The 24,909-nt window shown below is 38.8% G+C and overlaps 1 protein-coding gene across 6 annotated transcripts in view; it reads right to left on the bottom strand.

The window, feature by feature from the left end:
• Positions 1 to 24,909, bottom strand: part of USP25 (ubiquitin specific peptidase 25) — a 150,430-nt gene that overhangs the window by 96,250 nt on the left and 29,271 nt on the right. For 2 of the 6 annotated variants that reach the window (XM_070488714.1, XM_070488715.1), the window contains exons 3-4: positions 22,389 to 22,533; positions 4,269 to 4,392 (exon numbers count right to left, since the gene is read on the bottom strand). In XM_070488714.1, coding sequence (XP_070344815.1) covers positions 4,269 to 4,392; positions 22,389 to 22,533 — 269 coding nt within the window. The remainder of the gene's footprint in view (positions 1 to 4,268; positions 4,393 to 22,388; positions 22,534 to 24,909) is intronic. The other 4 variants (XM_070488717.1, XM_070488720.1, XM_070488716.1 and 1 more) reach the window with 3 other exon arrangements.

Here is a 24,909-nt window from a genome sequence, read left to right as displayed (position 1 = left end):
CCCTTTTTTTCTTCTTTTCTGCTGTGGAAGATTCACCCTGGGCTAAAGTCTGTCGCCAATCTTCTTCTTTTTGTATGTAAGCCTCCACCACAGCATGGCCACTGACAGAGGAGTGATGTAGGTTCACAGCTGGGAATTGAACTCAGGCCGCCACAGAGGAGCACACCAAAATTAACCCCTAGGCCACGAGGGCTGGCCCAAGATTTTCTCAGTCTTAAGTGTTCTGGACTAACACTATAATGAATCTGCGTAACGGTTTCTTTTAATTTTCCTGACTGGGATTTGTTGGGCCTCATGAAGTTACAGGTTATATTTTCACTTCTGAAAAATTCTCAGTGATTCTCTCTTTAAATTTTGCCTAACCCACTCTCTCCTCTCCGCGTGTGTAACACCAATTAATGTGTGTTAGACCTACTCACTTTCTTCTCCATATTTTCCATCTTTTTAGCTGTCTTAGAAGTTGGATAATTTTTCCTCACATATCTTCCAGTCTACTAATATGTCCTTTAACTACATCCAATCTGCTATTAAACCTAGGTCCTGTACATTTTTTTTTTTACTACAGTAATTCTGGTTTTCATTTTCAGAATATATTTTCAGTTCTTTTTCAAATTCGTCAGGTCATATTTTCAAGCATTTCTTGTCTCCTTTAAAAGCTAAAGTATAGTTCTATCGATCACCATATCTAAATACATGAGTGCATTTTTGCTGCCTATTATTTTTGCTGATTCTCACAGTGACTTTTTTCCAATTATGCTTGGTAATTTTGACTCGTGGAACTTGCAGAACTTCTAAAGTTACTGCAGGGGATTCTTTGAGGCCAAGGAGAAAGACAACTTCCTAGAGAGAGAACGCATTTTTGATTCTGCCAGGACCTATGGACAACACAAATCCAACACCATTTAAAACTAAATTCCCAAGTCAGTATTTATTGGACCATTGAAGTGACACAAATTAGCTGCAAAACATGGTACAACTTCTCAGGGGCAAGTCTCATCACCTCCAACAGCACCCTTCAGAGCCAAGGTAACCATCTTTGTAGTGCTCTAGGAGTTCTGAAAGAGGGGGATACTTCTGATTTACCCTTATTGTGAATATGTCACCCTTTGACAAACAACTTAATAAGGGGCAAGATCTCCTATTAAAGTTCCTTACCATACACAATGTTCTTTGACTTATTTCTTCCACGTTCAACAAGGATATCATAACTGAAGTTTATACACACAAGCCAATTTATATACAAGCAAATACTATCATGTCAAAAACTGACTTTCAGTGTGCTGAACTTACTTCTTTGGGTTCCTGCTTTCACCCTGATTTTAGTAAAATTTTACAATATTTTATATCCAACAGAAACAACATAGAATTCTGGTTGTTTCCACTAGAAAATGTGTCTTAGTCTACTATATTTCTTGAAATAGTTGGAGATGTGTTTTTTGTAACAGTTTTAACTAGAACCTAGCCGTACCTTCTATCCAGCTAGTTCAAAGTCATTTCATGAGGCAAGCCATTTTCACAAGAAATATGCCAGAGACACAAACCAGTCACAATGTAGCTTATTAGTAAATTTCAACTAACCATACTCTACTTGTTCTCTATCTAAGCAATGACAACCAAGAGATAACTATAATATAATACATCCAATGCAGACATTAAGGAGTAATTATATTAAGAATTACACTTTAAAGATGTTCAATTTAAAAAATTTTACCATGAAATTTATGAATGCCTGAACACAGGATTGTAAGATATAAAAAGATAGGCTTTATCTCATCTAATTATACACAATAACGTAGTATTCCAATTGTGTGAATTCATATTAAAGTATATCTATTGAAATATAACCACAGTCAGATGATTCTAGGGTTTTATTTTGGCAAGATTTTGTCATATGAACTTGGGTAACGAACAAGTAGTTAAATTTACTTTTAAACATGATATATAATTTGCATCATTTTCCCTCTTGAATTTAGACTTCCAAGCCTTAATAAAACCCATGGAAACAAACACATCTTTGCTAGATGTTTAGCTGGAATCCTGACATTTCCTTTTTACTGATACAATATGATTTACATATGTGCTTATTAACTGCCTATTTTGCATTTGACACTGTTAACTGTAAATTATAAAACTTACACATAACAAAAAAATAACATTTAGCAACAGTAAATTAATATGACTTTTTACTTCTACAGAGTATAATTTTATGTAAAATTTTACAGCATATTACACTATGCCAAATCTCTGTAATATTATCTACAATAAAAGTATTTATAAAATATATACTATTTTAAAAGTACATTAAAATTTAAAAGACCAAGAATAAAAAAGAGCATTATCTTATTTTCTTTTCCATTTGGACAAAAATAAGTATCTAAAACAATATATAACATATACATTGAAGTTAGTAACAGATTAGGAATAGTTTCAATCCCTTAACTTTTAAGTTATTTCTACTGTTTATTATCTAATTAATTAGTACATGTTCTTTTAATTAGAAAACACATAATATAAAACTACTGATACCATTTGGTATATAAGCTTCCAGAGTTTTTAAAATTTATATACTACTATAAATTCATAAAAAATACACTCTTTAAAATAATATTTGTAACACAGTATGTATTCTGTTTTATAACCTCTTTTTTACATAATAGATCATTCCCCTTAAATATGAAATCCAACTCATGTATTTCATGATTAAAATATTTCTCAACAAAGCTGAAGTACTGTCAAGTTTTATAATATTCAAGATAATTATTTCATTCCAATCTATTTCTTTAAGACAAAACCTAATTTTATAATTTCTCCAAATCCTTTACAAAATAAGCCTAACTAAAATGTCTGAAGATAGTTTATGTATTTTTGGCTTTCATTTAAAATTACTGGCGTTAAATGCTATTAACTGCAATGAAAGAGAATAATGAATTTTAACTGTCTTTCCATCTTAAAATAATGTCTTAAAAAGTACTTTCCGAAGTATCATTAAAAACATTAAAAAGTATTACTAATAAAAATTATGTGCCTTTGCTAAACAGAGCATTTTGAGACAACTCCTACGATACAGTAATCTCAGATTACTTAGAAAGAAATATACTATTGATACTGTGCCAAAGGAAATTATCTGAGGAAGCTGGTACATTCTGCTACCAAACAACTCTGCTACAGAGAAAAGAACACTGGAGTCATAAGACCCATCTTAGCTGTGTACCTTTGGAAAATCATTTAACCTCTTAAAAGATATATTTCTTCTTCGGTAAGACAGAGTTATCACTGCTTGCAAAGAATTGTTTAGAAGATTACACAGTCATGCGTCACTTAACGACAGGGATACATTCTGAAAAATGCATCATTAGGTGATTTCGCCATCGTGTGAGCATCCTAGACAGTACTTACACAAACCTAGATGCTATAGCCTCCTACACACCTAGGGTATATGGTACTAATCTGATGGGACCACCATCATATATGCGGTCCTTCATTGACCACAATTTCATTATGCAGCACATGACTGTAGCTAGTTATAAAGCTTTTTTTAGGCGACATTCTTTTGTGATAAAATCAAATTTATTCATTTGATCCTTCAGTAGATCAAATTGCTTTAAACTAAAAAGTTTTCCTTATTAAATTAAAAGATGCATTTTATCACATCTCTTGGAATCTTGCCTAATTCTTTAAAAAAAAATAAACCCTATAAACATACTACCATATTATAGATCAGAGGTTGGTAAACTGCAGCCCATGGACCAAATCCAGCTGGCAGCCTACTTTTGTAAATCAGGATTTACTGGACCACAGCCACACTCATTAAATAATGTATTATCTATAACTGCTTTTATACTACAACACCAGACTGAGTAACTACAACAGAAACCATATGGCCAAACAAAGCCTAAAATATTTACCATTGGCCTTTTACAGGAAAATGTTTGCAGACGCCTTCTATAAACGACGATAAACTGAATTGGACAATGTATCCAAAAGGGATTAGGAGAAAAAAAAAAAAATCAGAGAAACATTAAAATATAAACCTAAATTTAGTGCCCATAATGCCACTCCAAAGTCCTAAAAATCTAAGCTTCAAATGCAATTGGAACTAGAAAATGAAAATTTTGGTTACATAAAATATAAAAAAAATACTGAAATATATTCATAATTTATTTAGAATAACAAAGTATATTTTTGTGCCTCTTGAAATTAATTAAAGCCAATTATTATTTCTATTATAAATAGAACTTATATCCACTTTATATAAATTATGTTTTTACCTGCTAATGGCTTGCTCCTCATCAGTTATTCCAGTCTCCCTGAATGCCCTGTTTGATTCCGCCAAACTCAAGGCAATTGCTCTCTGAAGATCATCTTTATCATCTCCAGTGAGATCAATCACATCTGAAAAGCAAAACTAACTTTCTCAAAATGAAAAGTCAAACAGAATGAAAGGTAATTCTTATCATGGAGATTTTACACCCACTATACCCTTTCAAATCAAAGTCAGCACCAACATAATTCTCTATAAGATCCTTTCTGAAGAGAATACAAACATTTTAAATTGAACATACTTCGAAACAATGTTCCTCTCTGTAAAATATACCTAAAAGCAATAAGGGCATAAATATTTTTCATTACAGAGGAAACAATATTTACTATGAAGTCCCTGATTAAAAGTATATAATAAGCAGAAAGACTGCTAAAAAATTTCTTTACCAAAAAAATTTGAAATTAACATAATTAAACATTTACATTTACGCTTTTGGAAGTTAATCCAAATATACACACGTTACAGTTCATCCACACTACCACCTAGACATTGTCTATCAAAGTATAGTAATTAACAACTGAGCTCTCAAAAATTATGTTTCAGAAACTAACTGACCGTAGATATATATACGTTTATATACACATTGTTTTAAAGTCTGGAAGAATGTGCCAAATTGTTAACAGTGGTTAAGTCTGATGAAGAGGGTTATGCAGGAGGAAGTGTAAGGATCTCTCACTTTCTATTTCAAACACTTCTCTACCATCTGAATTATTTAATAATCATTCAGTTTATTAAATAATTTTAATTTAAAAAAGTTTCCATTTCACAAAAAGAAATACACTAAGCAAAGAAAATAGTTTTGATGCTATAAGTCTTCTTTTTCCAAAGAATAAAGGCTACAACTATTACCACCTACAGAAAAAACACTTTTTAACCAATTTCCCAGTAGATATTCATCAATTTCCTTAACCCAAAAGATGCCAATAATACATTATTGTTTAAACAATGGTAAGAACCATAATATGTTGCCAAGTAGGGGATTATAAAACAATACGATGAGAAAGAAAAAAGCATATCTGTTATTACCTTATCTTTGTGTGGTTGGGATTTTGCTTCTGGGTATTTTGGACAAGTTTTGCATTCCTTTTGTTTATTTGTATTTGAGACATGTTAAAAACTAATTTTTTTTCATTGTAATCCTAGAATTTTATAAAAGGGAGACAAACAAAAAGGAGTAGGTGATGGGAGATAAGATACTTGCATTTTACCATCTAGCTATAGGGTTACATACAGAGGTTGGAGAAGAATATTCCACACTTAATAAGAAATAAATAACATATATTGGCCTATTTCTATTGTTATCCACACTTTTTCTCCAAAGGGTAGCTTACAAGGATATTAAAAATATTAGAAATAATAGTTGGCCATGGAAGATTTTTTTTTTTAATGTTCTTAGAAAGTATAATCAAACCTTACAAAAATGTAGTAAGTAGGGTCCAAAAAAATTCAGTCAAGTAAAATGTAGAACACATAGCAAGGTAACTGAAATGATGGAGCATGCCTAGATCTATCAGCAGGCCAAAGGCTTTCTGAGTCCGGCTTACAAGACCTAAGTACAGGTCGACCACGGCTGAACATGGGTGTCACCGGGGTATAACTATCCAATCCAACTTAAATATTGATGAAGCAGAAGCTAGGACTACAGAGGGATGAAATGGCCTTACAAAAATGAGAACTACCTTTGTCATTAAATAATGACTAGAATAGAGGTAAAGAGAGAATAATGGAAGTAAGGGAAACAATTTGAAAATCACCAAGCAGCAGAAAAACAGGTTTTGGGGATATGATCAATTAGCCCTCAGACTCCATTCTCTCATCCTCCAAGTATGCTTTATTCAACTACAGAAGCTGGAAAGATTAAAAGATACAAACAAATCTATCTTCCCAATTCATGTGCAGTTAAGGTTCTGGATAAAACCTAGGTTCCACCAACTGGATGCACTAACGTGAGCTTTGGAAGGCAGAGTGAGGGGGAAGCCCTCTTCCTGCTGCTTTTGGCTGTTCTCTCCAGCATGACTGAAGAGATGTGGGTTGTTCCACAGTGGCATTCCAGTGTCCAATTTCCAGCTTCAGGGATGTCAAGAGATAAGAGTAGAAGTGGCAACTAGACTCTGCATTCCAATGTCCGGGCAGAGCTCAGCGGCAGTTACCTAATCTTGGATGCTTATTCTTCTCTGGGCTGCAGCTACAGAAGCATGTTCTTGAACCCAGGAGTCCCAGAGGCAGCCTCCTGATTCACTCAGTCACTACCCTCCTGATAGTGGCAGAGGGAGAGCTTCCCCGGCTGGCGAGTCCCACAAGAATCCAGGAGTCACTTCTGAAAGCTGAGCTAGAGATCCTCTCTCCAGTGCTTCCAGTGATTTTTTTAAGAACCTAATCCTCTGGATTAAATTTCTTCTATGAAACTATCTAGAGTGTTTACTGTTTCGTGACTGACAAGTAAACCAAACCAGCTAAGGCAGAAACTCACTCAGAAATAGCAACAACTTAAACTTAGAGCTTTTTCATAATTTATCAATTGTAACTCAAGCAACACAAAAGCAAAACACAAGGCAAGATATTTTTAACTCTGATACAAGAGACAGATAACTGACATTGTGAGAAATGAAGTGTATCATCATAAGAATAAAAAATGGTGGCGAGACTTCAAATTTAAGTCTTCTATTAAATCCAGTGGGCTTTCCTCCACAGTAGCAGTTCTCCAAGTGGAGTCCATGGATCCTCAGGGATCCCCTATGGCCCTATGAGGGAAAGGAGGTCCTTAAGTAAAATATATTCTCATAATAATACTAAGGTGTTATCTGCCTTTTCTACCATGGTCATATTTGCACTGATGATACGAAACAACAATGCATAAAACTGCTGCATCTTAGCACACAAATCAAGGCAGTGGCACCAAGTTGTGTGAGCAATTCATGGTTATTACTCACAAATAGGCACACTCGTTACTCAAAAAAAAAAAAGCCAGTTTCTCTTAAGTCCTTGATAAAAAGGGAAAAATCAATTTTATTAAATCTCAAATACTGATTTAAATTTTCTTTTAATTCTACATGACAAATAAGAAGTATGCACAGTACTTCTGCTGTATATCCAAAGCACACTGTTGCTAAAGAAAAAACACAAGTGCAACGCTTGAGTTGCAAACTGAACTGATTTTTTTTCATGGAACACTATTTTTACTTGAAAGAACAACTGACAAACCACAAACTATGATTATGCAGACTTGAGTATTTGACAGATGTTTTCTCGAAAATAAAGTGAACCTGTCACATGAGGGAGAACGAATGACAGCATTTGTTGACAATGATTAGCACAGAATTTTCAAGCAAAAATCAGAATTTTGGAAAACTTGTTTCTACCATTATGAGCTTGATATTTCCCCAATACTTAAAGGACTTCTGGTGAAATCAGGTGATATTAACAATTTTAATTTGTTTTATGATGCAGACATTCTTCCAAGATTTGGAAGGAAATCTTTTCCAAATTACCAACGCACAGTATTACAAAATCATGCATAGGTAAACAATCCATTCAAAGAGCAAGGTAAGCCATAAAGACACTTCTAGCATCTTCGGTCTTTGACCCTGGATCCTGACACAGAGCTTCTAAATCACTTGGAACTTCCTGGGTGATAGGAGCACCTTTTGTTCTAATGAGACGACTCTTGGTGGCCTCCTGTATAGCTTCAGAGTGGGCACTGATCACCAGAAAAACCAAACCATGATTAGAAGCTTGGAACTTTGAGCCTCATCTCCCATCCTCTGGGAAGGAGAGAGAGGCTGGAAATTAAATTAATAATCAATCAAGCCCACCTGATGAAGTCTCCATAGAAATCTCTGAAGTACAGGGCTCCGAGAGCTCCTGGGTTAGTGACATATCCACATGGTGGGAGGGTGGCGTACCCCAAATCCATGAGACAGAGGCTCCTGCACTCAGGACCCTTCCAGACCTTGCCCTATGCATCTCTTCATCTGGCTATCCATCTGCATCCGTTATCATATTCTTTACTATATAATAAACAGGTAAATGTGTTTCCCTGAGTTCTGTGAGCCACTGTAACAAATTATCAAACTTGAGGAGGGGGTCATGGGAACCCTCAATTTGTAGCCCAGTCAGAGAGAAGTGTGAGTAACCTGGGAACCTATTACTTGTAACTGGCATCTTAGGTGGAGGCAGTTGTGTGCAACTGAGCCCTTAACCTGTGGGATCCGATACCAACTCCAGGTAGTGTCAGAATTGAACTGAATTGCAGGACACTCAGCTGGTATCAGAAAATTGGTCAGGTGTGGGGTAAAGACTCACATATCTGGTGTCAGAAGTATTGAGTGAGGGCAGAGGAAGAAACAAGCAATAGTAGCCTTTCATGCTAGAAAGGTTGGTTGGCGAGAAGTTATTGGTCCTTAACTGAAAAGCTGAGACTTTTTCCTTTAAGCAGTAGAGAAAGTTTATTTATTATTTGTAGCTTCACTATAATTATCATAATTTTTTCCCGGATGTTCCCATTACTCCATAAATCCTCTTCTTTCCAGAAGATATTTTAGAACAATACAGCAATCGTGAAAGACTATTATAACCTACTCGCATACTAAATACAGATATGATTTTAAAACCAGATATTAAGAAAATAAAATGTTATTTCACTAGATTGGTAAAACCTGAATTTCTTCTTTTTCTGGAGTTAGGGGAATGACTTCCAAAAACACGTAATGAACTATCAATTTCACAATGAAAACTAGCCCTCTATGATTTTCTTATATGCTCACACTCAAAAAGGAACATAGAATAAACTTGGCGGAAACAATTTATAATTGGCCAAACTAAATAAAAGTTTAGCCTATGTAAAAATTCCATCCAAATACCAAAGTATTACAAATATTTTTATATCTGTACCAAGCCGAGGACCTTGGTAAAACACTCAAACTTTGTTTTAACCAACCCTCCCTCTAGTATTAGTGTGAACACAACTCAAGGGCACAAGCATGTTAGTGTTAGTTGGATACCAGTGTAGAAAATCACACATTACAAAAGCCTATGAACAGGAATCTTCAACATGTTCATGACTGCTCAAATTAAAACATTTTTTCTGTAAGGTGACAAGTATATATACCAAAACATAACACTCAGCCTAAAAAAATCTTGTACATTCCAAAGAGTTAGCATTTGAGCAAAACTTAAATACCAACTCCCAAACATTTTTCTGCTAAATCCGAAATACAGGCAATCATCAACTTGTCAATGAAGCAGACTTCTACTGTATGCATTGTTTACAACTCATAACTCATTTTCCCATGAAGACAGTGTATGAAATGACAAAAGCCTTCCAAGTTAGTTAAAAAAAAATCCACTTAGCCCATAATCTAATTGAACTACAATATATGCAGAGATTTTGACTTTAGAAGAAAGTGATTTTCCTTGCTTTCCTTATTTACATAAGCCTAGGCATAGGTGAAACACTTTTTTATATAACCACATTTATATTTACCACCAGCGAAGATCTCTAGGCAGTGGAATGATATGAGCAGAAAGAACTCTGTTTTGGGAGTTAGGAGGTTAAGTGTTGAACAATAGTTGGAGAAGAGTTGGAGTAAGAATATGTATCAGGGCAGGAGCAACTAAAGGAAAAGTACGCAGACAAAAACTCATAGAACTGCAGACTAAATGGCTGTCCTGGGAGATTAGGAAGAGCAGTAAAAAAAACAAAACCTTTAATAAAAAATAAAATCACTGGGTCCCCAGAAGGATGGGGATGCCCTTAAGAGAGAAAGGCAAATACGAACATAGGGATGGTCAGCAGGAGCTGAGAAGGGAGAATACTACCATTCTCGCCCTCACTCATTCTGCTTCAGCCACAGTGGCGTCCTCCCTATTCATCTCCTGAGCCAAATATATTCCTGCCTGGAGGCCCCAGCCTGGGATGCATTTCCCTCAGACATCCACAAGCTTCCCTCCCTCACTTCACTCAGGTATCTGTATAAATGTGACCTCATCCAAGAAACACTCCCTGACGGATCCTCTATCTAAAATAGCATATCCCATGCCTGACCTACAACCACACCCCTGTCACCATCTGTCCCTTGACCTTGCTCTCTTGTTCTTCATGAACTTACCACTGCCTGACATTATTTATTTATTGCTTACTGTCTGTCTTCCCCCTAGGTAAACTGACACTTTGTGTTTTTTCTAATGGCCTAAAAACGTATCTAATACATATTAGGCAATCAATAAATATTTGTTAAGCAAATAAAGGTTGATATCTAGACTATGGAATAGATAAAAATGAGTGAGTCATCTTCATAGTGGCACTAACTAGAAGACTTAAGAACATAGGCTTTATCCATATAAAATTTTTTCTAATAAGTCAAAGGACAAATAGAATAAGGTATCACGTTAAAAGAATACTTAAAATCAAGAAGACATAAGTAATGTAAATTGTGTTTCCTACCTGACTCTCCCATTCTCCTCTGCCCTCAGTCAGCTCTCTTAAGATGTTCCTACTTTTCTAATCTTCTTACTGCAGAACTCAGATTCTCTAAAACAGTGCTGTCCACTAGAACTTTCTATGATGATGGAAATGTACTACTATCTGCGCTGTCCAGTAGGGTGACCACTAGCCACATCTGCCTACTACTGAGCATTTAAAATGTGTCTAGTGCAACAGAGGAACTGAATTTTAATATTATTTAATTTTAATTTATATTTAAATCTAAGTTGTCACATGTGCCTGTTGGCAACTATATTGAACAGCTCAGCTCCAAATGGTCTTGTTCTGTTTTTTAATAATTCCTGCTAAAATTATAATGGCAGCAGTGGTAAGAAGGGAAAGTGAATAGTAAAGGAGCCATTTGTGAATTTTGTCATCAACTTTACTATGTTTTCAAACTAAAATTGTGAAAAAAAATTAAAGTTAACATTCTATATGGGTCAACAAAAAGTACAAAGGTCCATGGCTACCATTCTGCCCTAAAATTAAAGAAAACTCACAAAGTTATACAAGTCATTCTACAAAACACTGTAATAGAATGTAAGCCTAATTGCATGCAATCATTTACAAGTAACTTTCAGAGCATTGTAGAATCTCATTTTTAAGCTTAACCTTAACTTTCAGTGAATCATCAAAACAGTTTTATACATTAGAAATCTCAACGGAAAAAGAGATTTAACTTTCATGGCATTAATTTTTTTCTATCTGAAGTTACTTGTTTAACAAATGTGGGGGGTGGGAAAAATACCAGGGTTCAGTTAATAAACTCCTAAACTGCTGAACATACGTGATCTGCCCTCAGCAGAGATGAGAGCACTAGACCTGGATCTGTCACTTGTCCTTTAAATCACTTTTAGGCTGGCCAAGCAACATAACTACGAGCAGAGTTCTAGGACAGAACTTCAACATTTTTCTCACTTTCTATGCAATCCTTACCAAATAAACTGATTCTAAATTGGTAACATTTAACACTTATTCCAATGTGTTATATCAATTTCTCTAAAACTTAAGCCAATATGTGGCATTACTTTCTGTGCTAAAATTACCTACCCAAATCCCTCTTATCTTTTGATCCATTCTTTGATTGCTCAATTGTAGCACATCTCGTTCTGGTGGACATATATTGTTTTTTTCCTGTTTTAAAAAAGTTCAAAAGAATTTAATGATCATGAAAGAAAGAATATTACTATTTAATTTCAAGTGGGCAAAAGCCTGGTATGGTCATGTCTATGACAGAGTTTGCCATGACACAAAAACTTCGAAGAATCTCTCCTCTGACTCTTAAGTTCACCTACGATATCTTAGTATCCTGCATTGCTACCTCCTTGCATTTGCATTTTTTACTGCAAAACTCCAACACAATTTTATTTCCAATTTAAGCTGGAGGTGGGAGGCACTCATTTGACAATTCACAATATCCAATCTGGACAGGAAATCCAAGTAATGAAAAAAAGTACCTAAAATTGTTGTTAATACTCTAAATGATTTGGGCTTTTTCCCAGAATTCAACAGAGTATTAAATTACAGTATAGAATGTTACCAAAACAGTATCAAACACCAGGTACACCACTTCTTAATTCTCTATGATACAGAATACAAGCTTTCCTTGAAATGTTTCTTTTTTTCTCTCAAAAATGGAAGGTAAAAATGCACTAAAGGCCAATCATTGTCCTACTAACTAGTGAAAATGTAACAACTTCTTGAATATTAAGTGAAGGTTCAAAAATATATGTTCTTCAAATCAAGTGACATAATTTACTTTATCTTCTGATGTACCCAGGTATGAATAAATGAAAATTTCCCCACAAGCCCCAAATGTAACTTCTATGGGATATTTTAGTTTAAAAGCTAAATTTTTCTAGTCATTAAAAACACATGTATTTTATTCCTTCTAAAAGAGACGCCCAGTCATAAACAGTTATATTCTAGCTTATACAAGTAATCATATGTATTTAGCATTAGAGACTTTCACGTCAAAATACAGATGTTTTGTCAGTACTACAACCAATAGATGACACACTTAAAATCAGCCAGGCTCTGTCTATGCTATAGTCCTGTCTGTAATAGACTTTTTACTTAAAAAAGAAAACAAGGAATTAAAAAAAATAAAAACTCCTGCCATATTTGAAGAATTAGTTAAGCCATGGTCAACTTTCAAATAAAAATATATTTCACATAAAGTTAAGAAAATGTTCAAAAAGAGTTTTTGTATCTAGAACACTGCCTTGAAAACTTCCTCACACTCATCACTCCAATACTTCACATTCCTTCAGCGCGCAGGTAGTCTTTTCAAAGGAGGCCTGTGTCTGAATATACATCTTTCCTTCCCACGTTTTACCACTCCTTTCAAGAATTGAAAATACATGAAAGATTTCATTTCTTCTCAGCAATATACCATAATAATTTAAAGAATCTGCTAAATGCATGACATCTCCTTACTTTCTCAGTTTTAAACTATGAAACACTATTATGACACTACTAAATTTAAACGCTGGATCAAGACTATCTCCAAAAGGCAGCTGTACTTCTTAGAACTTGATAAAATATGGTACAAATTTGTTAACTGGAAAAGAATTATTGCTATTCATCGGCTACTTTTTCCCATTTTGATACTAATATTATTATAATGAAATCACCACATTATATTTCTACAATGTAATTTCTACAACAGTTTTCCTCAATAATCTCAAAGCAACTTTATGGACACACTATCCAAATTACTGAATTCTTTTTTTTCTTTTTTTTTTTTAATTTTTATTTTTTTCGGATGTACATCATATTTCAAATTCTGGATACATTACATCATGTTCACCACCCGAACACTAATTATAGTGCATCCCCTCACATGTGAGCCTAATCACCCCTTTTGCCCTTCCCCCTCCCCCCTTCCCCAGTGGTAACCACCAGTCCAATCTCCAATGCTATGTGTTTTTTTTTTTGCCGTTTTTATCTTCTACGTATGAGTGAGATCATATGGTATTTGACTTTCTCCCTCTGACTTATTTCACTCAGCATAATACCCTCAAGGTCCATCCATGTTGTCACAAATGGCTGGATGTGATCATTTCTTATGGCTGAGTAGTAGTCCATCGTGTATAAATACCACATCTTCTTTATCCATTCGTCCCTTGATGGGCACCTAGGTTGCTTCCAAGTCTTGGCTATTGTGTATAATGCCGCAATGAACACAGGGGTGCAAGTATCTTTATACCTTTGTGCTTTCAAGTTCTTTGAATAAATACCCAGCAGTGGAATAGCTGGATCATATGGTAGAGCTATCCTTAATTTTCTGAGGATACTCCATACTGCTTTCCATAGTGGCTGCACCAGTTTGCACTCCCACCAGCAGTGTACGAGGGTTCCCATCTCTCCACATCCTCTCCAACATTTGTTGTTTCCTGTCTTGTTAATTATAGCCATTCTGACGGGAGTGAGGTGATACCTCATTGTAGTTTTGATTTGCATTTCCCTGATAGCTAATGATGTTGAGCATCTTTTCATTGTGGGTGTGTATGTGTGTGTAGCTCTTGAAAAATATCCACTAAGTAATTTTATATTCCACTTGAAAGAAATGGTAGAGAAATGGACTTTCTGGTTTATCTCAACTAATTGTCATATTGAGCAGAATGCTTGCTGTTGTGGTTTCTTTATCAATAAAACGTGCTGTGCTTCTAACCAGGATACTAATTCATATTTAATATATTTAAAATACAGATGTCTGGGCCCCACCCAAGACCACTGAATCAGAGCCTGGCAGGGAGGAACCCCAGCACAAGGAGATCACTACTGTGCTGTCTTTCTCTTTGTGTTGTCTTTCTAGGAGCCCTTTTCTGGGTATAGCAACTTCATGTCTTTACCTTATACCGTGTGACTCAATCTCTTACTTCCCCACAAAACGTGCTTGTAACTGAGTCTAACATACATAGGCATTATTTATCTATAATTCACAAGATGATTTCAATCTTTGAAATCTACATTACTTGGACTCTTGCAAAAAGATTTTCAAGAGCAGTCCCTTCTGGTTCCTCAATAAGTTGGAAAGGCCTTGACTTTAATCCAACATATTTGGTGTTATGTTATCCCTGATATCATTCAGTTCTTACTGTGAGCTTCTCAAAACAAAGATGGCTTCTATTTGGCCTGGAAGAAGGAATGTGAAATCATCTGAACCAAAAACGTGATGTCCTCACTCTGGCTAAATTGACAAAATAGTGATGATTGTTCAACTGTCCAAGGCTGCATTTAGATTTGGATTGAAATCATGTTGTCTATTTCTCTCATGAGCTTATATATTTTTTAAAATGTTGCACTACTATTTGGAAAAGTTTGAACTCGTGCAAGGTATTAGTTTTGTGACTATCTAATTTCTTGTCATAACTGGAGCCATTTTATGAGTGTAAAGGGGAGCTATCCATAACATGCCAGGGACAAAACAAGCACCAACAGAGCTGTCCAGACAGCAGTGGGATGTGAGCCCACCTTTGCCATCTGTGACCCAGAGGCAGGAGACATGGGGGTGAGAGCAGGAGTCAGCCCCACCTTGGTCAGACACATCCAAGCCTGGCTTTGTTCTGGCCCTGCCCAGGTCATGGGTTAAAGAGTCTGCTGTGTCTGCCGAGAGGAGGTTGATGGGAGGAAGCATGGTGACCTGGGCCCAGTAGGAAGGACGGTCAGCAGAGTGACAGTGACCCAGGGAAGAGAGAGAGTGGTGGTTTATACTGGAGGGTGGTGGCAGAGATGGAGAGAAGAGAACAGAGGGAGTTGGAGGGAAATATCTATGGACGGCCCGATGCATTGGATGTAGAGGGTGAGGAACAAGGACAGGTCAAGAGGGGTTTCCAGGTCTGGGCTGAAAGCGAGGGGACGTGGGGCTGTGGACTGACTAGAGCATTCTGAAGCTAAAGCAAGTCTTCCGTGGCTGGCTTCCCCAAGAGCGACCTCAAGTCTGTGGTTCCTCATGCTCTTCTGAAACAGGTCGTGTACTTGGGACAGGATCCGTCCAAGTAGTTAGCAGCGTTTGAGAGGATAATTGGGAGTAGATTTCCTGCAGAAGTTGTACATCTGCTCTGCCAGGCTGTTTGTACCTTCCTGTCTGTGTCTGCGCAGAACCCTGACCAGAAATGGCACTGTCCTCTTTATCTTCCCTACACTTTTCCTCTCATTCATCTCAAGATCCTTGTTATTCTATGTGGATTCCCAGCATGGACATCACGTGGGAGCAGTGCAGGGACTCAGGCCCACCCAGGACCTTATGAATTATGATCTGCTTTGTAATGAAATCTCCAAGTGATTCATATGCCCCTGAAAGTGTGTAAAGCACCGTGGATAACTCCTCCTTCTCCTTCAGCATTCAGCTCAGGACCACGTCCTCCAGAGACCCTCCCTGACCTCCCACCCACCGCCCAGCCTGCTGCAGGGACAGTAGAGAGCCGGGCACAGCGCCTGCAGTGGGTGCACACGCCACCTCCACGAGCACTTCTAGTCCGTAGGTCTTCCTCTTCCACTGGCTCTGCGCTCTGCTGGGGTCCACTGAGTATTCATCTTGGCATCTCCACGAGTAGCATCATATCGGCTCCACTAAGCGAGTGGATGCATCACCCTTGGGAACCCTCATCCTGCCCTCGAGCCCCTCCTGGAGCTGCCCTGGGAGCCCCTGTTGTAGGAGCGCCTAAGAGGTGAGACCCTCTGATCCCCAGGGCCTTCAGGGATGGTTGAAACCTCACGGACGTCCAAATGGACATGACTACTCCCTTCTCTATTCCTTCGAAAAAAGCTTTTCACTCAGTGTACTACATCCACACACAGCTGATTTTTTTTTTCAGATTTCCCTAAAAAGATTCTACTATGATTTTCTTAAAGTTCCGCAGATAATACACGTGTGATCATAAAAGTTCTGAGTCCTCCTTCATTCCTCTTCTCAGACCCCAGAACAGTCAAACACAGCCCCATCAGTCCTGCTCCTCCATCTCTGTGATGACCACCCCAGTGCCAGCCCCAGGGCTCCCAGCAGACCCCTGTGAGGCCCCTCACCAAAATGCTGCCCCCTCTTCCCCCACTCCACGTTCCACTGTCTCGAAGCCACAGAGATCTATGTAGATAGCACATCACAGTATACCCCCATCCACCCTCTGTCTCCTCCCCAGGTCTACACCCCTCCCTGGTGTCACTCCCCTGCACTACAGAGACATCTATGCAGTGGGCCCTGCTCCCTGCCCACCTTCCCTCCCCCTCATCTCAGTCCTATTTCCGCTGCCCCAGAAGCCACCTCTCAGGTCTCTATACTTCCTGCTCTGTCTGCCTGGAACATTCTGCCCATGACCTCCAGGCTAACTCCTCTTACCTTTCATCTCAGCATAAATGTCACCCACTGAGTATTAGCCTGTCACCGCCCTTACCATCCCCCTATAGGAATCGTCTGTAGAGCACGTATTTCCCTCCTTCGTCTCTTGCTCTTTATGATCTGACCTTGCCCCTCAGTAGAATGTAAGCTCTGGGGCCCCCAGTCCTCATCGGGCTGTTTTCTTTCATGCATCGCTGCATCCCCAACACCTGGAACAGCGCAGAAGACATCACAGAAGCTCCAAGTGTAACAATGAATGGATGGGAAGGAAAGCAATAACACCCTCGCACTCCGGATTCAGCAGAGTCCAGTGTGCTGGTCGCTCTCCAGATTCCTTCGGGGCCCCTCTCTGGCCGGCTCTGTGCCCGTGCTGACTCCTCTGCCTGCATTGCCCAGGCCTCGGGGGGCTCCCAGGCTCCAGCAGGAGGTGGGAGGACAGGAGGACAGAGGGCGGGGGCAGTCTTCCCTGTTCCCCTGACAGCCCCTCATGGGCCCAGAGGACACCACTTCCCCTCCTCCCTCCAGCCCAGGGCTGGGAACAGCTTCCCTCTCGCTGGCCCCTGGGAGCCCCGCATCCTCGGCCCTTCCCTCCTCCCTGTCTCAGCTCCGGAAATGCTTCATCTCAGTCTCTTCATCTGCACCATTTGGATGAAGTGTTTCTAACGGGAATTTTGTCGGATACATCAGGCACCTCTCCTTTTCTCTGTACAGGATTTAGGATTCTTGTGTGTACATCGAGGTGGACTGCATGATCTTTTTCTTTTGTTTATTCAAAAAAACTTTCAAACTGGAATTTTGTAATTTTACATTTTCCTTAGGTACTAAAATAACAAACTATTCTATATCTGTGCTGTGTTTTGTGTGTGTGTGTCTGCACATATGTGATTGCCACCAAGGGAAAACCTTTATTTTGACTGCATGAAATGGAGAGAACTTTCAACAACAAACAGTATCTTAAACAGTACAACATAACTTAAAAAAAATTACAAAACATAAAACAACTGAAAATTATCCTCTAAATTAATCTATGAATTTGGGAGTAAATAAAAAGATTATGAAATATGAGCGATGGTATGTTGAGGTCTTTTTTCTCTTATTTTTCCATGGTTTTTAATACAAATCTAATTTACTCAGGCAAATATTCAGTTACTTAGGAGATTTCTAATAAGAGCTCAGAGCACACAGAAATGGTCTTTATTGTATTCTGCATCTCCATGACCAACTTCAGTGATGGCTTATGTAATAGTGACCTTTCATTTAAATCTAAATTCAACCCTCCTACTGTCTCATTCTAGAGGGTCCAAGGACAGAGAAAGCAATTATTGATAAGAAATGTATTAAATGAAACTTTATTTGAAAAAATATCTTACACATTAGAATGCTTTATCTACTTGAATAAGAATAATCAATTAAGTAATAATAGCTAAACTAAAAAGAGAAAAATCAAAATTCCTTTAAAAAGAGAACACCCGTGCAGATGTACTGCCGTGGCTGGGGTGCTGAGGGCCCAGCTGCTGTGGATACTGAGTCAAATCTGCAGGTGACCCCAGGCCCCTGAGGCCTCGTGGCAGGGCCATCTTCCTTCCTGGGGGTCCTACCGGCCCAGAGGATCCCCCACACTTCTGGGCCTCTGGGGACCGTGGGAGGAGCAGCTGGAGGAAAACTGCCTCTTGGCAAAGGCTGGAACGAGGCCTCCAACATGGCCAGACTCTGCCTGTTGTGCTCATTTTCTCTTCTTAGCTCCTTGAGCTTTCTCTCCGCCAACACGGCTGCCCTCCAGCTTTCTTCGGCTCTTTGCATCTGGAAGAGGTTCTCCTTGTGATAGTAGGAAGTGCACGTCTCCACTTCTTGGGCCAGGTCTTCAGCCATCTTCTTGTAGAGGTTGCGAAGCTGATACGTGGAGTTCATCTCCCAGCACACATTGAGGAGATTCTTGTCCAACTCGGAGCAGACCCTTTCCTCCTCAAAGAATTTTCTGTAAAGTGGCCCAACTTCATCATGTAGCTCATGCAGAATTTGAAGTTTGAGCTTCAGCTTCTGAATCTCACTTTCAAGCTCGGCGTTTTCATGCTGCAAAGTTGCTTCCTTGGTTTGGAAGGAGGGGATTTGTCGTGGAAGCTCTTCCTTCATTTGCTTTTCTTGCCACAACCGTCTGGCTCCTTCTTGATGTTCCTCTTCGGGACTTTGAAGGGGCACACTGAGGTCAGCATCATCAGCGACCCCCTTCAGACCAACTTCTGACTGAGGGATGGAGGGTTTCCCCTTTCCTGCTTCCCTCTTTTGCTGGACTTCCGCATTCCCGTCATCCATTTGCTGGTCAAGGAGGTCAGGCAAAGGGATGGTGTGCAGCGGGACTGCGACCGCTGACAGGATTTGGCCAACCTGATCTTTCAGGATGGACAGTGTTCGTGTGTTCGACTGCTCCAGCCTTCCTTTCTTCTCCTCCTTTTCCTGTGCCGTCTTCTCCCATCTCGGCATGTCTTGGTGGAGCACTAATGGACTTGCTGGAAAAGGAGTGTTTTCATTCAAATCATTCATTGTGTTCTTCTGAAGTTGTTCTCCATCCTTCTGTGATGCTTTTAAGATGGGTTTTGTGTCAGTCGCTTTGGAAACCTTAAGAGGCAGGCTCTTCAAAGCCTTTTCCAGAAGGTCGACAGTGTCCTGAAGTGCTGATGTGCTCAGGATTGTATTCATTGCTGCCAAGCACAAGGTTCGTAAGGGGAGAGGACTGGCCTCCACCTGATGGCACTGAAGGGCTTCCTCGGCTCGGGTCTCAGGTCCGTTATTCTCCCCACATTCTCCACTGACTTCAGCGCGGGCAGAACACCTTTCGCCTGGAGACTTCCCTCTTCTCAAAGTGTGTCCTGTCTTTACTATCAAAGCCACCACCATAGTACATACCAGGATCTCCCAGGGGAATGCAGGGAGACCTGGCCTCTGGCTCAAGCTTTCTGAAATCACCAGCAGAGCATACCACAGGTGCCCCAGGATCAGCTGGAAAGCGGACGCGATGGCAGGCAGCAGGCCCTCCATGGCTGGGGAGAGCTCCGCAGCTGTGCCTCTGAGTGCCACTGTCCTGTGGGCCACAACTGACCGCTCGGAACCCTGAGAAGCGTTCCATCTCCCAAGTAAACAGGTGGCCGGAACCAGGGTGGGTCAGTTGGTTGGGGGAGGGGAGGCCAGCTAGGGTCTAGGAAACAGACCCCTAAGTGAGCTCTGAAAGTACAAGGGGTCTCACTTCTCCAGGCACTGGGGAAGGTGGACAGGGCTGATGGCAGCCTGGAGCTCTGCCAGTCTAGGCCCACCTGGCCCTAGAGCACACTCAGGGGGCAAAGCAGGGCCAGGCCATGTCCCTTTCTGTGCACAAGAGCAAGTGGTAGGGCCGTCCCTGGGTGAGGCCCACTGTCCAGTTTTAAAGTTTCCTTCTGTGCAGGGACGCCTGGGACTGCCCACAGAGCTCCCCAATCTTCCTACTCTGAGGCTCCCTCTGTCCTTATGTTTGGTCACTGGGGACAAGCAAGGGCAGGGACTGAAGGGTGTCCCCAAAGGTATGAACTAAGAGACCAGGATTCCAATCCAAACAACTCAAGAGTCATCAATATGAACTGGCAATCTTAACATTTTATGGATTTTGGTTGAGACAATATGTCCTCATTCAATCCAAGTGTTCCTGGGTGGAAGTGACTCTCCTGGGGTGACACAGTGACCACGGCTCCTTTCCTCATGTGGCCCTGCCATCTTCAGTACAAGCTTCCAAGGTGGCCCTGAGGAGGGTCCAGTCCACCAAACTGTCTTCAGAGGTGGGCCTCTGGGGATGGCGTTTTTACACATATTCTCAACAAACACTTTTTGAGAAACTATGACATTCTAATATGATGATGGGAACATCAATAGTCTCTTGCCCTGTTAGGCTTCATGTTTGGTAAGCAAGAAAGGCACAAGCAAATAATTTTAAAATAACACAGTACTCATTAAGACACAGGTATGCTCTGGGTGCTGGAAAAGCACTTGGTCCAAACTAGAGGCCAGGGGAAACATTCTAGAGCCATTAGCTCCTGAGCTAAATCCTACAACGCCAGAAGAAATTAGGGTGGGGGTAAAGGCTAGAAGGGATTCCTTCTAAGGAAAAGCAAGCATAAAGACAAAAGAAATTAAATAGCACTGGGTGGATGAGAACTTCAAGCCATTCTGCATCATCACAGTGTAAAGAGAAAAGAACAAAACAGTAGAAAACGAAGTCAGAGATACAGACAGGAGTCAAGCCACAGTGTGTCTTCAACTTGGACACAGCAACTGGGTCTGTCTTAGACACATAAAACTTCTCCCGATTATCACCTATTATCTGTGTGAAGTAGGAGTATTCCAGGCTCAGCCAAGATAAGATCATTTGTAGAGCAAAAATACTAAGATTATCCTGAAAACTTGAAATCAACCAACATTAAACAGTATTTAATGCCAATTAATAGCTATAAACATCTATGTGAATGGGTTCTTCCTGGTTATTTCCTAACTTTGAGAAAGTCTATAAACAAAATCAGAAATTCTCTTCCAATACAAGTTAGTAATCAAACTTCTCTAATTGAGAATGCATAAAAATAAATACCTACATTTTATATAATGCAGTTACACCATAATGAGATATGGAGGTAACTGAATGTATTTTGAAAAACTCAGTGCTATATAAGCACAAAGTATTCATGTTATGAATAAAAATTAGTCCATAAAATTTTCCATATGTACCTGTGTGTGCGCATGTATGTGTGCTTATTTTGTTACATGGTAATAAACCTTTCTCCAAAATCTTTATTTTGGGGAGGGGCAGGGATTGAAAGAAGGGAAATTCTACTAAATGGTAAAGCTATCAGTAATTAAAAATACTACTTTATCTTCAAAAATAATACTAAGCCTCTACCAACACTTAAAATCCATAAAACAAATGATTTTGCCCATTTAAAATTCTAGAAATTTTTGTTTCTTTAATGAGTAACACTGTAGCTGTTCCATATTTCAAAACAATGAATACTCCATGAGGTGCTCTATGAAAGGATATACCAATGAAATACAATCTGGAAAAAAATATAATGCAGCTAATTAAAACATGCTCCTTTCAAATACACTAAGAAGAACCAAGGTTAAAGTAGTCTTTTTTTTCTGTCCTTTACCTCTGCTTCAACAAAATTAATATATCCTCAAGGAAAATTTTTCATTACATTCCTATCAAAATATTAAGAAAGAAGTAAACTTACTCGCATCTGCTTGGCTTCCCACACTGATGTATCTATCATTGCCAGGAAGCGCGGTTTGGTAGTAAGTTGTCTCCTCCTGCTGAGGGGTCTTGGCATTCTTCGCAGTGAGGAAAGCCACTGCCAACTCCAAGTTTCCATTGCTATCCTTCAAAGATCAAGAACAGAACATCAAATATTTTGAAATAACTCTGTACATTCTCACATGATTTATGTAAGCTTTTCCATAACAACTAATTCTCAAAGCAAAAATCATTTTCAGATTCAAAATCATTCTGTGTGATTCTGATTTTATAGTATAAATTCATCATAAACAAAGAACACTATATCAATGGTAATTCCTTTCTCTATTAATTAAAACTACTAATATAATGTAAAAATCAACTCTATAACTAATTTCTCAGTTTTCCATTACTTTCATATCTGCTTAACAAAAGCCAATCACAAACTTATACTTCTAAACAAATGAACAAACTAAAACATGTTTTCTGGAACTTGCCATATACAAGGATGAAAAATGAATATTTAAAACAGTGCTTCTGCAAATAAGAACAAAAAAAGGTATTCCCTTTTAAATGGGTGCTGAACACATACCTAAAGGCAAACTTAACAAGCAAATGTCAAAGACTTGTAGGAAGAAAATAGCAAAATGTTCTGAAGCTTGACAGTATGGAGAAACACAAAGAACTCCTAGACAGAAATACTCAATACTGTCAAGATAACAATCCTGCCCAAATTAAATATAAATTTTATGTAGTTCTCATCAAAAGCATACCTGGACAAAATTCTAAAGTTAATTTAGAAGGAAGTAGCTGCTAAAAAACTAAGAATTTTTGAAACAGTAAAATAATAAGAGACCTGCCCAGTTATATCTCTATATTTTCTGTCCAGTTAACAATAAATATAACACTAGCTCTATGACAGCTAGTTGAAACAACATTAGGAAATCCAGGTATTAATAATGAAGTTATCTCTGTGACACAAGGCCAGAACACATTAAGATGGTGTAGGCCTTAAGAATTTTAGGATACGAGAGGAGTGTAATAGGAAGCCAGTCGAGGGTTCTGCCTAGAAATGACCTGGTATGACTTACATTTTAAAAGGATCATTCTGGCTGTGTGTTGAGACTATAGGAGAGAAAGGGCAGAGAGTCTATTATTTGCTATCATATTAAATGTAGGGGGTGATAGAAGGAGAAAGATTAGAATGATTCCAAGATTTGAGGAGTGAACAACTAGAAGAATGAAGTCCCCAACCCACCTCGACTCCAACTCTAGGAGCTGCTGAGGAGATAAAGTAAGAGTGCAGTTGGAAAAGCACCACTGCTTTCACCTTTGTTATCTGTCACAACCACTGTAAGATTCTCAAATGACTCATCCAAAATACAGGTATAACATATCCTATAGTTAGATAAGTAAACTATAGTAAAACAACTTGCAGTAACAATGGCTAAGATTTACTGAGCAGTAATATGTGCCAAAACATGTGCCAAGTACTCTTCACAGACTACCTCATATAATAATTAGCTGACTACAACAGGGTCTTACACAACGTGAAGGTCACTTGCTTTGCGAAGCTAAAAATAGATGCTCAAAATAAATAAAAGTGCTGAAATCAATCAACGACATGTGGTTCCCAAAAGTAGACTCCATATCAGTATTTTACTGAGAGGCTCAACTCATTAATAAACCTCTTACAAATTTATACCGGGCAACAGTTAAGGTTTAAGTACACTGTTTTCACTTCCAGCTACTGATAACTGAAATGAAAGTTAAAAAAAAAACTAAGGTCACACAGCTTACCTCAAAGGAAATGTGGACAGGAATTAATTTGATTAATTCTTTACATTTATTTAATTAAACATATTCTACATGTTTCCCAAGTCAAGAAAAAGAAAAGTGCCCTGACAAGGTACCGAGTGTAGTGTCACACTCACTGACACAGAATGGAAAAAGTACATTCTGAAAACAGACATGATTTAGTCATATTTATCAGAATAAAGAAAGGACTAGTGGGGCCGGTCGAGTGGTTGAGTTCGCGTGCTCCACTTTGGCAGCCCAGGGTTTTGCTGGTTCGGATCCTGGGCGCAGACATGGCACCGCTCATAAAGCCATGCTGAGGCAACATCCCACATGCCACAACTAGATGGACCCACATCTAAAAATACACAACTATGTACCGGGGGGCTTTGGGGAGAAAAAGGAAAAATGAAATCTTTAAAAAAAAAAAAAAAGAAAGGACTGGCAATCATCTAAACATCATCATATAAACTGACATACGACACTTTTGTTTCCTCCCTAAATTCTTACAATGGCTTCATAAACCCTGCATTAATGCTCTAAACAGTACTGCTTCATCACTGTCCTGATGAGGCCAAAACGAAGCAAAGCCTCTAGTGAAAGCAGAAATTAAGTGTGGTGCTCTGGGATCAGGCCACTTGGTTTCTATTTCAAACTCCTCCACATACTAGCTGTGTGATCTTGATCAAGACACTTTAACCTCTGTTTCCTTATCTTTTAAAAAG

Source organism: Equus asinus, chromosome 18 (assembly GCF_041296235.1).
Source record: "Equus asinus isolate D_3611 breed Donkey chromosome 18, EquAss-T2T_v2, whole genome shotgun sequence".
In the NCBI taxonomy this organism is placed as follows: domain Eukaryota; kingdom Metazoa; phylum Chordata; class Mammalia; order Perissodactyla; family Equidae; genus Equus; species Equus asinus.
This window is presented reverse-complemented; position numbering and strand designations above follow the sequence as displayed.